Below are 17,086 nucleotides of genomic sequence, written 5' to 3' on the forward strand. Positions count from 1 at the left end.
CAATATCTAGGTAGATAGATAGACATAGATAGATAGATGATAGATAGATAGATAGATAGATAGATAGATAGATAGATAGATAGATATTCCTTTAAAAAGCACTGGAATCTAGTTGTTCCACACTTTTCACCATGAACAAGTTCCCTGATGGAGCTATTTGAGAGCATGTATGTGTTATCAGGGTCCAAACTATTCTATTCTTTCATCTAGAAGATGATAGCGATTCTCCCACTCATCATCCCCACCCTCTTCTTCCTCCCCTTCTTTGAATCTCTCCTCCTGATTGCACATTACTTGCATATTTTACATACATTAAATTGTTTATTTGTTGAACAATGCTTGAAGTCATAAGCATTATATATATATGTATATATATACATATATACGTATATATGTATGTGTGTGTGTGTGTGTGTATAATTCTTGTATATAAAATTCCTGTTTACAGGTGAAGAACTTGTGGTTCAGAAACATTCGGGATTTCACTCCGGGGAGTATAGTGCCAGAATTCCACCTGCCTCACAAGTGCAAGGTCCAGAGTTTGATCTCTGAGTTTGAGCTCTGGGACAGAAAAAAAAAATGTTCATTGATCATGATGAGATTAAGACAAACTTTTAAAATAGAAATAGGAAAAAAACCAATATCTATAAAGTTAATAATTCACTTTTATACAATCACAACACAGTGAAAAATAAAGCACAAATTATGGAATATTTTAAACGGAATGATATTGTAAGTTTATCATGTGGAGGATAAAGTAAGCAATATAAGTAAATATACCATATTGCTCATCATTCCAGTTTAATCTGCACTGAAGTTTGCTTGTTGTATGCCATAGTTAATTCATCTATTCAATTTTTAATAGAATAGGGGGGCCAAATTTATGATTCCAATCATTTCATTAAATATATAGTTATAATATAATAACTTCCTAAATGTGTGCCTCCACCTTATGTCCCTTTTAATTCACAAAGCAAAAGAAAGAAAAAATTGGAATACTAAGACTTTTCTTTTTGTAATTTGAAATCAGTGATTACCACTTAATTTTCAATTGATATCATATCTGTTAACACCATAACAATTATTCTTACTTTCTGATTGATAAATCTCTCATCAATTATATTATAAGATAGATAATATTGTTTTCTTACAGATTTAAAAATTATGGTGTAAACAAGTTATTTTACTTGTCCTGGGGTGTCAATTAATAAATGATATGGTCGCCATGTAAACACAGCAATTTTGACTTGAAGAACTAAATATTAAATGAGTGTTTATTCTGATTCCTTCAAAGGAAATCAAGGATACTTGGTACTTGAACCACAAATAGCTAAGTGTGGGCTACTGCAGCCTGTAATGTTTGAACAATGATTATTGTAGGTGTTGCTTCATTTTAATAATAATATTTGAATATTTCATGCAGAAATTCTTATTTCCTGATATTATATGAAAAAATGAAAAATTTCACCTTTACCAGAAATTAGTTTCTAGCTGTTCAAGGTTATTACTTACAGGTCTTGCTTTCATCAGTTCTCAGTCACTTTCATTAATGTATGGACTTCTCTAAGTATTTGTTTGTAAATCTTGAGTCAGATATATTGTCTTGAAATCATTGAAGTGTTCAAACCATAATAAAGACATAAGAAGGTTTTAAATAATTATAAATATAAATAGTGTTTTATATAAAATTATTACTATATATGAAAATAAAACTTAATAAATACTAAATTGAGACCAATTCTTCTTAAATAAATTGATCCAGACTGAAATGATCATACAAAAACCAATAGGTTACCTTATTCCTAAAGGGGTATAGCAATCACATCACTCCAAAAACCATGTCTTTTTCTCTACCGTTCAGAAACTGCGCAGAGGACTTGACAGCAGGAAAGGATTGCACTACAGTCCCTGAATTTATCCTGGCTGGGATCTTAGAGCAGCCAGAGCTCCAGCTGCCCCTCTCTTCCTCTTCCTGGGAATCTATGTGCTCACAGTGTTGGGGAACCCGGGCATGATCACCCTGAGCAGGCTAAATTTTCACTTGCACACCCCCCTGTACTATCTCCTGAGCAGTCTGTCCTTCATTGACCTTTGCCATTTCACTGTCATTATCCCCAAAATGTTGATGAACTTTGTGATGAAGAGGAACATCATCTCCTACCCTGAGTGCAAGACTGAACTCGGCTTCTCCTCTGTTTGCTATTGCAGAGTGTCACATGCTGGCTGCAATGGCGTATGACCACTATGTTGTCATCTGTAGCCCCTTGCTTTACAATGTCATCATGTCTCATCAGATGTGCTTTTCCCTGATTTTAGGGGTGTATATAATAGGTGTGGTGTTTGCATTGGCTCACACAGGCTGCATCATTAGGGTTCATTTGTGAAACTTGAATGTAGTCGATCATTTCTTCTGTGATCTTATCTCCATCCTAAAGCTCTCTTGTTTTGGTACTTACATCAATGAATTATTGATACTGGTCTTTAGTGGAATTAATATCCTCATCCCTAGTCTGACCATTCTCAGTTCTCACATCTCAATCATAGCCAGCATCCTCCACATTTGCTCCACTGAGGGCAGGTCCAAAGCCTTCAACACTTGTAGCTCCCACATCTCAGCTGCCACTGTCCTCTTTGGTTCTCCTGCATTTATGTATCTGAATCCATCATCAGTCAGCTCCACAGACCAGGGGAAAGTGTCCTCTGTGTTTTATACTATTGTTGCCCCCATGCTGATCCCCTGATATAAAGCCTGAAAGACACAGATGTTAATGTTGCTCTGAAGAGAGAAGAGCATTCTGTGAACAAAAGTATTATGGAAGATATTTCTCGTATACATCATGAAATCCAAATCTTTGACTATTCTATTGTATGAATTGTTTATGTGTCGTTTTAGTCTGTTAAATTTTTCTTCATTTGTGGGATTCTATTAGCATTATTTCTTATTATCATGGCCCCTTTCATGCTGTTTCTCTCTAGGTTATCTCTTAAGTGTAACTGAGATGCAACTAAGAGAAATAACAGAAGATGATCTGGATGCAGATACCCACTAATGCCATCTCCATCACTTTCTCCATTTTTGTACATATATTTCTTGTCTATTCCTTAGTACAGTGAAAATACCATCTTCCAGAAGTGCTTAGCACTCATACTTTCTCTATCCACTGAAAAAATAACATGGATCACATTAATATTGTGCCTATAATCATTAGCTTTGTCTGTTTCAAGTATTTTCCTCAACACAACCCATCCCATACCTTATTTAAGGTTATTTCCCCTATCTCTGACCTAACACAAACTAAGCACGCTTTAAAATCTGTTACTGACCTGTGTACAGATTATGGTATCTAATATGTCCCAGTTTTCCTTTTATTCTTTTTTTTACATTTTAAACTTTCTTTTTCAGGATTCTCTCTCTCTCTCTCTCTCTCTCTCTCTCTCTCTCTCTCTCTCTCTCCCTCTCTCTCTGTCTTGCTCTCTTTCTTTTGTGGTACAGGGGAGTACAGGGGATTGAACTCGGGTCCTTGCTCTTTCAAGGCAGGCGGCAGAACCACTGAGCTAATATCCCGGCCCTTTATTATTCTATTTTTGTAATAACTGCCTGGTTATTGCTCAGGTCTGCATGGACTATAATCTCACATTAGTCACACATATGTGGCTCAGTGTCACAGCTTGAGTTCCTGAGGAGGACCATTGCATAGTAGGCCCTTAATAATTTTTTATTTGAGTTTATTGGTACATTTTAGGTATACAGTACAGTTACATTCATTATTGGGATCTTGTACCTTTACATGACAGATCTTGGTTCTCATTTTTCCCCTTGTCCCTTCCCTCACTTCACCCCCTCTTCTCCTCCCCATTTACACAGTTTTTTTTACATTTATTTGCCCTGTAAAGTAATGATATGAAACCAGTATATGAACGATGTAGTTGTCACTCATTAATGCATTCAAATACTACACACAACTTTTTTTGTTTTTAGGTCAAATAAATTATGTCTGTGTTTGGAGAATTCTTTAAGAATCAGAATTATAATTTACTTTTAACTTTTTTACACACATATTTGAAATATTTGCATGGCATTATTCCTATAGTAAAGCAAAGCCCACGTGTGATAACTTTTGAATAGGAAATTTATGAAGTCTTTATATATCAACAAAACCCATGGATTCCCTGAAGCAAGTCAAATCTATTCTTGAAACCAAGCATGTGCATGAGAGATAAAATTTGTTCAACATATTTAAAATCTAATGAGTCAATGTGACAAAACATGTGGCAGAGTTATGACTGGGATCCAGATAGAGCAGTCTAGCCTAACACACCCAGAGTAGAAAATAACTCCCACTCATGCAAGCAAAGAGCAAATTTCTTTCATATTAGGCTTCAGTAAAGAAAGGGTAAAATATCAGCCTAAAAGCCATGATTACTACTTTTAGTGGATGCTCTTATTCATTTTTTGTTTGTTTGCTCATCTTCTTTCTTCTTCTTTTTTGGTGGTCCTGATGATGGTAGTGTGGTGGTTACATTTTTCTGCTTGATTTTCAGTTTATGCAGACTGATTTTTCTAGACTTTATTGAGCAGCACTTTGCTTATCCAGTTTGTATTTCATTCAAGCCTTCAAGGGAGGGAAGATGGGAAAATGAGGATAACAGAAGATAGGAGAACAGCTCCAAATGGCTGATCCTAGGAAAGGTTTTCCATCAACTGATTATTGTTCTGAGCCACCAGAAGTTGTAGCTGAATATTTTTATTTCACTTACAGTTAATTGATTTCTGGCTTGTTATTATAAGCATATCTCTGGATAACCAGTCTAAAACATGCCAGAATCTCACCTATAGAAACACATTTTAAAAGCTACAAGAATTTACTTGTCATTTCCTCAGAAAACTTGTCTTTAAAATTACAACTGAGTAACTTCCTACACCATCTTTCACACACTGCTTTTTTTCTTAGCCGTTACTACAGGAATGATATGATTGTTTGAATGTTTGTATTTTAATCTTGAGTTGAGTTGAGTTGATTTAAGCTGAAGTAGGCACAGAGTTTGTTTTCAAGTAATATTGATTGACAAGTGTACCAGCCATCTTCCAAATTCCACTCCATATCCTGTCTCACATTGCTGTCTCACAGGTATTATTTAGTTCAAACCCACCTTGCATTAGCAGCATTCCACTTTAAATACGCGCTATTATTTTTCATATTTTTAATTTAAATTACTTTTAGAAAAGTTTTAGATTTATTTTTTAAATTTGATGATCCAAGAGTTCCCATTTACCTATATTATTTGACCTATTACTTCTATCTTATGCTATATTTGTTACAACAAATGAATAGGTATAGGATGAATTGGTATAGGATCATTAACTACAATCCAATTTATTCCTTAGATTTTGTTTATTGTAATTAACAAAAATTGTATGTATTTATGATATATATTATATTGTTTTGATAATAAAGGCCAAACCATGCTAATTAATATTTCAATTGCCTTCAGATACTTATCATTTTTTGTGATGAAAACATTTATTTTTTTCTCATTGAGTTAATTGGTACATTTTAGATATACAGTACAGTTACATTCATCATTAGGATCTTGTACCTTTACATGACAGGTCTTGGTTCTTGATGAAAACATTTAAAATCTACTCTCAGAAGTTTTCATATATGCAATACGTTGCTATCAACTATACTCTTCCTGTTGTATAATCACTTGAATTTATTTATCTTGTGTAACTGAGATTTTGTAGTCTCTGGTCAATGTCAAATGACTCTGCATTATAATAACCCTTGATAATCATAACCTTATTCTCTACTTTGATAAATTTGAGTTTTTTAAGATTTCACATATAATAAAATAGCAGTATTTATCTTTTTATGTTTATCTCATCTCACTTTGCATAATGCTCTCTATTCATCCATATGACTGCAAATAGCAAAATTTTCTCTTTCTTAAAATGTGGGATTGCATTCCATTGCATATATATGTGTGTGTGTGTGTGTGTGTGTGTATACATATATATATATATATATGTGTGTGTGTGTATGTGTGTGTGTGCGCATGTGTGTATACATACATATACATATATTACATTTCCTTTATTCATTCATCTACTAATGAACACTTAGGTTGATGCCATATGTTGACTATTTTTAAAACAGCCACAGTAAGCATGGTAGTGATGGTAGCTCTTCAATTAACTGATTTCAGGACCTTTAGATACTGATCCAGAAGGGGAATTGTTGAATAATGTAGAAATTTTACTTTATCGCCTGTGATGTGTAATAGGATATCTTTGCCTTGACCCCAATATTAAGGAGAAAGTGTATTACTTTTTATACTTATCCTGAAACTTTTTCTACCATTTTTGATGCCAATCAAGAATTTAGGGATGACTCTTTCCTTTCAGACAGCCCTTGCCAAATGGAAACAGGAATCTGTGTATAGATACTCCATATTCTAGTCCTTCGGATTAACCATACTGGAAACTTTGAACTCACTCTTGGGAAGTGTTCACAAATTTCAGCTCCCATTCCCCACAATTGACATCTCAGTAACACAAGTCTACATGTTGTTGTCTTCACATCTTACAGGTATATGAAAAGTCAAGTGCATTTTTTTATCAAATCCTATCATGGGAATCAAAATTAAATTCAAACACAACTGTGAAATATAATCTTCAGTTTAAAAAGAAACACAAATATTCTCTTCACAAAATTAGCACTTTCACCATTTCATATACTTATGTAACCTCTTTTAAATATATTCTTGAATAAAGTGGAATTGAGAGCCATTCATTGCATTTATTAAGTGGAAAATGGGACATAATATCCAGAAACTAAGGAACAAAAATTATGATACATGCACAAAGGGACTATCAGAGGAAAGACAAAGAAAATAATAAAATAATAATAACAGAATTTCAGTGATTCTGTATTTGTTAACAAAGTCTGATGTTAGAAGAAACTAATTATCTAGATCTAATCTTCTAAGGTTTTGTCAGAGCCTAACTGATCTGAGGGAGCTCCAGCTGCCTCATGGGATAAGGGTAATGTTAACTCTCCCCTACGTTAGCTATTCTTTCTCCAAACACATCTATGTAGGATGTGAATACTTATTTTATGTAAATACGTTTATGTTACTATAAATGCAAAGAATTAAAAAAGTACAATTTTACCACTCATTTAAAGAGATCTACCTTCATAGGTAAAATCATTTCACACTAGTTATATGGAGCAAGAAGGTCTGTAAGCTTAATAAATATTGAGACTCAGAAGTAGGAGTTAAACAAGGGTACAGGCTGCTATTTTGGAATAGAATAAATATGATAGAAATTGTATTTATGTTATGCTATAATCTTTACACACTTGAGAATCATATTCAGATCATGAAATTTTCCTGTATCTCTGGGGTCCAATATAATATGCTCTTAAGAGATTTGCATCCCTCTCCTAAGCTGTAACTTGGTGTCAGAATTACTCAGGGAATAGTAGGTAAAAAACATTAATGGCTGCAAGCATACCTGGAAGACTTCTCCAATCTGCAGACTATATTGGAGTGATTTTCTTTCTCATCCAGGGGCAAATGCTCTCTGTATCAATTCTTTGGAGGTAATACTGGTGTAGTGAAAAGAATACTAAACCTGGAGTCAGGTGATTTGGGTATGAATTGCTCTTCATCTTTTACTTTTAGAAAAGTTTAAATTTCAGTGTCCTTATCTGCAAATTGACATTCACCACCATAGCTTTAAAGTGATTTTGAGGGAATTAATCAGAGGAGCACAAATTGAACTACAAAAAGGAAGTATCATTTAAAGTTATCATTATTTATTAGTGAATTTTAGGAAGTCGGGATTAGCAACTACTCTAAAAGGCATTCCCCCTGTTCTATGTGTACAAACCAACTCTTATCATTTACAGATATAGAAATTTGGTCAATTTACTTAACTTCTTCTTGCTTCAATTTTCTTAATGGATAGGATTGGATGTTACTTGTCTCTTAGATTAACACTAGGTACTAAAAGAGCTATGTAACCTAAAGCATTTGCTACAGTGCCGGGGCATACGTTTTTCAATGTAACTCAGATTTTCAGTTTGTCTTTTAATTATGGCCCATACACAAAAGCATCTCCATGAGCTGCTAAATCTTAAGAAACTCAGCTTCACCACTATTGTACTCTTGCATGGGCTTCTCTCTTTTTTAGAATGCATCAAAATGGCATTAAACTGTTATTATTGTTACTACTACCAATATAGTTATAATAGTAATTCTTATTTTAGAGGCGGATAAGATCTATCAGACTTATGTCAAAACATTGTATCTACTCACATATATTGAAAAAATGGATTCTGCAATAAAAGTCAAGGAATCCCCAAGTTATAAGATACAAAAGTTGAATATAAGAGATGATCTCACATTCTAATCAGAAGTCTCCTTCATAATGTCCATGAAAGAATATCTTTTAATCCATACCTAGATGCATATAGTGATGGAAAATTTATGCCTTCAGAAGGGAATTTGTTTCACTAAAGAATTCTCATTTATTTTTTTCTTTCCATGCTAGATTAGATTGAACTCTAAGGTTTTACTAGTTTCATGGTATTTTACTGTCTTTCAATATGGAAACGTATACAATATGCTTACATAGCATCAAACCAGCACAGAAAAGTAGAACTTTAAATGTTAGACTCCATCTTGTAGAGATAAGCACTTTTTTTCAAACCTCCTCCTGCTGAACACTTAATCAAAACCCCATCCTCTCCTCAGCCTCCCCAAAGTGAAAGAATGAGATGTCTGCCCCAGAAGGTCAGAGCTCAAGTTTCTTCCAAAAAGAAAGAGGAATGAATCAAAAAGGCTGGAAGTGCTAAAGCAGGGATGGAGATCTACATTATCTCTCTGTGCTCCTACCATAAAGGACCCTTACCTACTTGTATGAAGGGAGATGGAAATTTGAAAGAGTTAAGCTCCTCCATCTCAGAGGTATCTTTGAATAATTTTTTTCCTTTTAACAAAAAAAAATATGGCTTCCTTTGATTTGTTCAGTGCTGACTAAATGAACCTAAGCCTATAAACCTGAGTTGCCTTAGAGACAGCTATCATGTCTGCTCCACTAAACAAAAGGCAGCACGAGAGTTCTCATAGCAGATATCTTACAAACATTGACTCAAGAGTCAGACCTAGTCTTTAAGTTTAATTAAGTTATTTTCCCCTTGCATGATCAACTTATTGATCATGATCCAACCACAACCAAACCTCTTGTTGCTTAACTTTTCTTTCCTACTTAACAAGGTTGATTTTAGATTTTAAAAGGAGCTAGTGAGCATAAAGAAAAGAAAGCAATACAACACAATCCCAGTATCTTGTAAATGATCCATCAATATTAACTGTTATCCATACAAATAATTTACAAATGAGTTTTTTATAGCCACTTTACCAATTTATCATCATTTTAAATCTACTTAGTTTATTAGCATTGCTTTTAAGATGTATTTGTTAGAAGCACAAAAAGATGATTTAGTAGTTGTTCAATTTTTATTAAATGTCTTAAATAGTTATACTTATTTTAGATATCTTTGTAACCGCTGAAATGTGTACAAAATTGAAGTGTGGTGATGGAGCAATATTACCATATGCAAGGACTTAAGCATGTAAGAGACAGACAAGAAAAGAAATAGCGTAAAGTCCATCCTACAAGTGCAAAGACTAGAAAGGGATGTAGGCATTTTCCTTTTCAAAGCATCTCACTATTGTTGTATTTGGATGGTAAATTGGTTAAGTTTAATTATTCCCTCTTAGCTACCAATGACTGAGTAATGAGAAAGTCCAAAAGCAGATTTGAAAGAGGTGACCCAAAGTGAACAAATCTGTTCAATTTCCCATAGCAGGTGCCTATGACACCTAACACAAACACTGAATCTCAGTTTCCGAAGCTGGGGTGCTGTAGTCTTCTGAAAACTGGAGAATATGACTTAGGTTACCATTCACAGCACTGTAGGAATTACGGCTATTGTTCTAGTGGACAATATACATTGTACGTAAATATTTTTTCCTCGCCTTTCTTTGACATATTTTGACTAGCATCCATATTTTTACTAGAGCTTTTATTCTTTGAAGTTAATTCTTGAAAAAGACTTAGAAATGAAGAGAATTGTAGGTTTACTGCCTTATAGGCAAGTTTCTCTGCAATGATGTTTTCCATTTCTCTTGAGTAAATAGATGGAAGAAGAAGAACAGTTGCCCTGTATTCTCATGACAATGGATTTTGTTAGTTTTCATCCCTGCTCATCTTAATAGATGCAGAAGTGTGGTATCTCTTATGATTTAATCTGCATTTCTGTTGATCATTGATGTTGACTATCTTTTTATGTGGGTTTTCTTTTTTTGCAATTGTTCCTTTTTAAATGAAATTTCTGCTTACATAATTTGTCCATTTTTCTTCAGGGAGAGAAATTGTTTATAAAAATACTCAGGATACTATGTCTTTGTTTAGTGTGTAGTTTCTAATAATTTCCTCAGTTTGGGCTATTTTTTACTTTTCCCATAAGTTACTCTTACAGAAGTTTAAAGTTTTTTTTTTTTTCTGTTGTTGTTGTCTATTTGTACCAGGGTTAAAACTCAGGACCTTGCACTTGTAAAGCAGGCAGCAGAACCACTGAGCTAAATCACTGGCCCAAAATTTTCAAGTTTAACTTTTTATTCTGAATCAGCCAGAAATAATTAGTTATTCCATATATGTGTTACCCAGCATCCCTTAATGGTAACATCTTATATGAATTCAATATTTTTATCACAGTGATGAAATTTATACTACTATGGTTATTAAAGAGCTTATTTTAAATTAACCAGTATCATCACCACTATTATTACTAGTTTTGGCAATAGGGTCCTACTGTGGATTTTTCATTGCCTTCTATTTTTTTAGTCTATTTCAGTTGATAAAAGTTCTTCATTGTTTATCTATTTTTCATGCCTCAATACAAAATGTTTTAATTTTCAGTTTATTTTTCGGTATTTTTTAAAAATATGGATTGCTTTTCAATGTGTGGGACATCTTTGCCTAAACACTGGTTACAAACATATTCTTCTATTTGTTTCCAGAGGTATTATAGTTTCATATTTTGCATGTCAATCTATGGTCATATAAGTATATTTTTGTATAAAACTATTTAATTTGTTGATTTTGACTTTATTTTGTTTTCTTATAGAAGGTTCAATTGTTCCATAAATTATTCCAGGATTAACAATGAAAAGACTGTATTTATTCATCTTTAAATAGTTTGTTAGGGCCAGGGATTTAGCTCAGTGGTTCTGGTGACTTCTGCTCAAGTGCAAGGACCTGAGTACAAAGGAAAAAAAATGATAAATAAATAAAAAGAATAGTTTGTTAAAAATCAATTCACTATATATTGGTTGACCTTTACTTGGGTTTTCTATTGGGTTCTAATGAGCTATGTATGAATCTTTCACAAATTTGTGATCTTGATTAATGTAGCATTATATTAGACTTAAAATCTAGTGATATAAGCTTTCCAACTTTGTTGATTTTCAAAACTGTTTTACAACTATGTACTTTATTTTCAATATAAACTTTATAATCAGTGCACTAATACCTAGAGAATAGTGATTAAGTTTCAAGTTGGGATTACATTGATTTTATGGGTTAGTTTGGGACTACTTCATAAACATTGAGTCTTCCAATTAATAAATACAGGCTGTTTCTTTACTGAAATATGCTTTTAATAATGTTTTTATTAATGACTTACAATATCTGTGTATTTTGATATTATTATAGGTGCACTCTTTGTTTAAATTTTAGTTTCTAGCATTAGTGGTGAACCTATGGCACACTAGATATTTTTCTATTAAGACAGAGGATGTTAACAATTAGTTGTTTTTTTCTAAACTTAAACCTCAGTATTCAGGTTTAATTGCAGTGTTGACACTTTGAAATAAATAAGTGGGTTTTGATTTGCAGTTAGGACACTCATTTCTTTGGCTTCTTCTTCTTCTTCTTCTTCTTCTTCTTCTTCTTCTTCTTCTTCTTATTATTATTATTATTATTATTATTATTATTATTATTTGGTACCAGGCATCAAACTCAGGTCCTTGTGCTTTCACTGCAGGCATTGAAACTACTGAGTTAAATTCCCCACCCTGGAAACTAATTTCTTAAAGGCTTACCATCATTGGTACAAAAAAATGCCTCATAGTTTTGTATTCAGTTACTTGATAAATTGCTTATTAGTTTCAGAAGCATTTACTGAAGTTCTTGAGATTTATTTTGAAAATAAATACTTTTTTTGAAAAGAAAAGTCTTTATTCTTTTCTTTTCATCATCTTACCTTTTTGTTTTTCTTGTTGCATTAGTTAGGACTTACAATATAGTATTAAAGTTTCCCACTATTTTATTTATCAACTATAATTTTCAGCTCTAAAATTTCTCTCTGCATGATTTTTTTATCCTTCATATGTTTCTGCAGAGAATGACTACCTTTCCATTCATTTCTCGTATACTTACCTATTCTTCCTGGAGAATTTATTTTTTTGATAATTGCAACATCTGGATCATCTCAGACTTAACATCTGTTGATCATCTTTTCTCTTGAGAATTGGTTACACTTTCTTGTTTGCTTGTTCATTTTGTATGCTGAATAATTTCAGGTTGCATTCCGGAAAATTTTCTATTATGTTACCTACACTCAATTATATTAAAAAACCTTACGAACAAACAAATAATTATTTGTTTGCTTACTGTTTAATCAATCATCATTCTAGTTAGAATCACACAAGTATTCCCTCTGCAAGCAATGCATCCAACATAACTTTAGCTGTGTAAACCTCTAATATTTTGGATTGTCTTTGCCCTTAAAATGTATTGCTGACTAGTTAGTATTAGAATTTTGTCCTTCAAGGTTAATATTAGACCTCAATTTAGGTGAAATTTTAAATTGTTCAATTGCTGGGGATGGTGGTATATGCCTTTAATCTAAGGATTTGGGAGGCTGAGCCAGAAGGATTGTCACAAGTTTAAGGCCAGCCTGGGATACATAGTTAGTTCAAGGCTATCTTGAACTGCAAAGCAAGACTATCTAAAAAAATGAATAAGAAAAAAGAAAATTTAAAAAAATGAAATGTTGTTTAATGCTCTGAGTCTTTGTAGTACTTCTTAGGAAAGATGTTTGCAGTTTAGAGTGAATTCTGTATTTGTGCTCTTCTACAATCCCCTTGTCTACAGAAATATATACCCCACATCAATACATACACACACACACACACACATGCACACACGCACGCATGCACACACACACGCACACACACTCCTTAAAGTATCTGTTTAAAAATTGAAGTTTCTCTGCAAGTTTGGAGTCTTGCACTGTTGGCATATTGTTCCCAACCTGATAATACTTCTTGGGGCACAAATGGAGATAAGAGGATGGAGCCACCAGAAAAAGAAAGAGGGGGAAGGGAAAAAAGGCGGACAGAAATAACAGGGATTCCTTCACACACTTTGATGACAGAGACCCCTTTTTGTCAAATGCTCCTTCAAGAAGATCAGTAAATTATTGGAGTTTCATAATCTTGGATAGCCACAAGGCAATTCTGTAATTGTGTTCAAATTCTGCTCAAAACAAAGAGTTAAATAGGAAAGAATACAAACTCACATTTGCTCAGATTTCTGTTCCAGATTTTATTCCTTTCCAATTTTTTCTCTTTCTGATTACTTTTCAGAGTTCTTAGGAATGTTATTTTTATTATTTAAGTGTTGATTGTAATTAGTGAGAAATGTAAACTGTAATGATCTTAGTCCAAGTTTACCAAAACAAAAAGTCCCAAATTCCAGTCAGGAGATTTTACTGGTCTTCTACTTTCATGTCCATCTGGCCCAGTATCAGAAAGTTGACGATAATAATGAAACCAGCACATCCATCAGAGAGCTTCTTTGTTTGATTTCAGGGTTTATACTTTGAAGTCTGGTGGTCTGCTTGGAAGTCCAATATTTTAAGGAGGATGAGGAATGAATCCATGGTGATTGAATTTATCCTGCTGGGTATCCCCCACACAGAGGGTCTGGAGACCATGCTATTTGCCTTGTTTCTGTCCTTCTATATCTTCACCCTTATAGGGAACCTGCTCATACTTCTGGCAATCGTCTCCTCCACTCGGCTTCACACCCCCATGTACTTCTTTCTGTGCAAGCTATCTGTATGTGACATATTTTTCCCTTCTGTGAGTTGCCCCAAGATGCTGTTCTACCTCTCAGGGAACAGCCGAGCCATCTCCTATGGAGGATGTGTGTCCCAGCTCTTCTTCTACCATTTCCTGGGCTGCACAGAGTGCTTCCTGTACACAGTGATGGCCTATGACCGCTTTGTTGCCATCTGTCACCCTCTGCGCTACAAAATAATCATGAGCCACAGAGTATGCGCCATCTTGGCCACAGGGACCTCATTTTTTGGCTGTATTCAGGCCACCTTTCTCACTACTCTCACATTCCAGTTGCCATTCTGTGGCCCGAGGGAGGTGGACTATTACTTCTGTGATATCCCAGTGATGCTGAAGCTGGCCTGTGCAGACACCACAGCCCTGGAGATGGTGGGGTTCATCAGTGTGGGTCTCATGCCCCTCAGCTGCTTCCTGCTCATCCTCACCTCCTACAGCTGCATTGTCTGCTCCATTCTGCAGATCCGTTCCTCTGAAGGGCGACGCCGTGCCTTCTCCACCTGCAGTGCCCACCTCACTGCCATCCTCCTCTCCTTTATGCCAGTGGTCCTCATCTATCTGCAGCCTACTCCAAACCCATGGCTTAATGCAACTGTTCAGGTTCTGAACAACCTGGTCACCCCCATGCTGAATCCCTTGATCTACAGTTTGAGAAACAAGGAAGTAAAATCTTCCCTGACTAAGGTGCTTCAGCAAGTGGCTTTCCTTCCTGAGAAGTGATAGATATAACTAAGACTTTAATAATATCAAACTGTTACTGTGTGTGATAGTGTCCTGGACAGATTTTCAGGTTGTTGTGCACAATGAACAAATTAGATGCTACACACAATGATACAAAAAATCAGCTAAGTTTGATAAAGTTTAAAAAGTGAAGGAATACTCAGAGTCACTGAGGTCAGGTCTCATGTCCTATAAAGAACAATGGCAAGAGGGGAAAGGAAAATGGCATGGCTTCTGAATATACTGGATTCAAATGATTTAAAATGGGTCCCTGGACTATTGTGCCTCCTAGTGAGTCTTTCAGAGAATGATGGACAGTGATATTGACAAGGTGTTGAGTCAGATGTTTGGCTCTGGGGTGTCGCCATGGTTCGGGTGAATGGCCCCATTGGCCCCCCAAAATCTTTAAGAGTTGCAGAGGGTGGAATATTCATTTCCTACAGTTCTTTCTAGCTAAACAAGGACATTGGTCTCACCTAGGTGGAGAACAAGGGACTCTTGTCCTACCTGATTTAAGGGGCCAAAGGAGTTTCTCAAGATTTATTGATTAGTTCTAGATGCAGAGGGGACCGTTGTTACTTGATTTGGGTCCTCATCAGTACTTAAGGCTGTTAATTTAAAAGAAACATATTTGACTAAGAGATTAAATATGTGTGATCTAAATACTAAGGCTATGAAAAACATTAATAAGTAAGGGATATTGATCTCTGATGCCAGATAAGCAAGGGTGTAAGTTTCTGTCTTCTTTACTGGAAGACATAAATAGGAATTAAAGTGAAACAGGAAAAAAGGCTCTGAGTCTCAGGACAGATATTATTTTAACAGTAAATATAAGGGTGACATAGCAAACTAGCTACAGAAGAGAGACAGAAAGGTACCCTATTTCTAGGATAGAGCTAAGTTTTGTTGGGAGGGAAAATTTTTACTTGGTCAATGAACTTTTTTAGAGAAGCTTGGGGCCGTCCAAGGTTTGGCAGGTGTCTGAAGTTTTGGGTCTATTTCTTTGTTCCTCATGAAGCTTGAGTTTTACTTCCCACAGGTGAATCTAACAAGTATTGAGGACTGGGGTTAATGGGAAGAGAAAAGGCATCCTTGAGATAAGAGACAGAGAACCAATTATTGTCTCCAGGGATTTGTGCAAGAAGGGTGTATGAGCCTGTCACTGGGGTGAGAGAAATGACTGCCTCATTGAAAATTTTGAAATCCTGCACTAGGCAATATTTTTTAATTGAGTTTATTGGTACAATCTAGGTCTACAATAAAGTTACATTCATTATTGGGATCCTGTACCTTTACATGACAGGTCTTGATTCTCATTTTTTCCCCTTGTCCCTGCCCTCCCTTCACCCTCTCCTCCCCTCCCCATTTACAAACACTTTATTTCCATTTTTTTTATTTTCTCATATTTTTTCCTCTCCCTTATTACCTTTCCCCCACCCTTCCCACTTCCCCTACATCTTTAGCCCTTTACTTCCTATTTCACATTATTAATTATCTCATTAATTAATATCTTGTGTCCTATTACAGTTTTTCACACCAGAGAAACTATTCAGTATTTACACGTGTGGCTTATTTATTTCACTTAAGAGTATATCCTCAATATGTATCCATTTTCCTATAATGACTCTAATTTCTCATTCTTTATGGCTGAGTAGTATTCTGTTTTATAGAAAAACCACATCTTCTTTATCCAGTTTCCAACAGATGGGCAAATGGGCTGTTTCTAAGTTTTAGCTATTACAAACTGTGCCGCTATAAACTTTGGTGTGCATATATCACTGTGGTATGATTCTTTTAATTCTTTTGGAAAGATACCCAGCAGAGGGATGGCTGGGTCAAATGGAGCCTCTAGTCCCAGCTCTTTGAGGTATCTCCATATGTCCTTTCTTTTCTAACTCTGCCTTATTTGTACAAAATTAAAAAAAAAACAATAAACTGGAAATTTTCTGATAGACTAATCCAAAAACAGTAAGTAGAATCAATAATTTAGAACTCTAAGATTCAGCAAAATATGTAATTTGTGACTTTATGCTTAATTACAATGATCAGTTAAAGAAATCTCTGTATGAACATTAAAAATAGGGAATCCTAAAATAAAACTAAAAAGGAAAGTAAAAGAGAAAAGGCAATGATGTAAAATTATAATATA

General features: G+C 34.6%; 1 protein-coding gene and 1 pseudogene across 1 annotated transcript; both read left to right on the forward strand.

Moving 5' to 3' along the window:
• Positions 1-1,838: 1,838 nt before the first annotated feature.
• On the forward strand, positions 1,839-2,930 carry LOC104854719 (annotated as a pseudogene).
• An 11,074-nt stretch (positions 2,931-14,004) lies between these two features.
• LOC104854700 (olfactory receptor 149) lies at positions 14,005-14,937 on the forward strand. The gene has a single exon (XM_010613283.1). The coding sequence runs from the start codon at positions 14,005-14,007 to the stop codon at positions 14,935-14,937; it is 933 nt and encodes a 310-aa protein (XP_010611585.1).
• The last annotated feature ends 2,149 nt before the right edge of the window (positions 14,938-17,086 follow it).

Source organism: Fukomys damarensis, unplaced genomic scaffold (assembly GCF_012274545.1).
Source record: "Fukomys damarensis isolate Sample0158 unplaced genomic scaffold, DMR_v1.0_HiC HiC_scaffold_16, whole genome shotgun sequence".
Classification (NCBI taxonomy): Eukaryota; Metazoa; Chordata; class Mammalia; order Rodentia; family Bathyergidae; genus Fukomys; species Fukomys damarensis.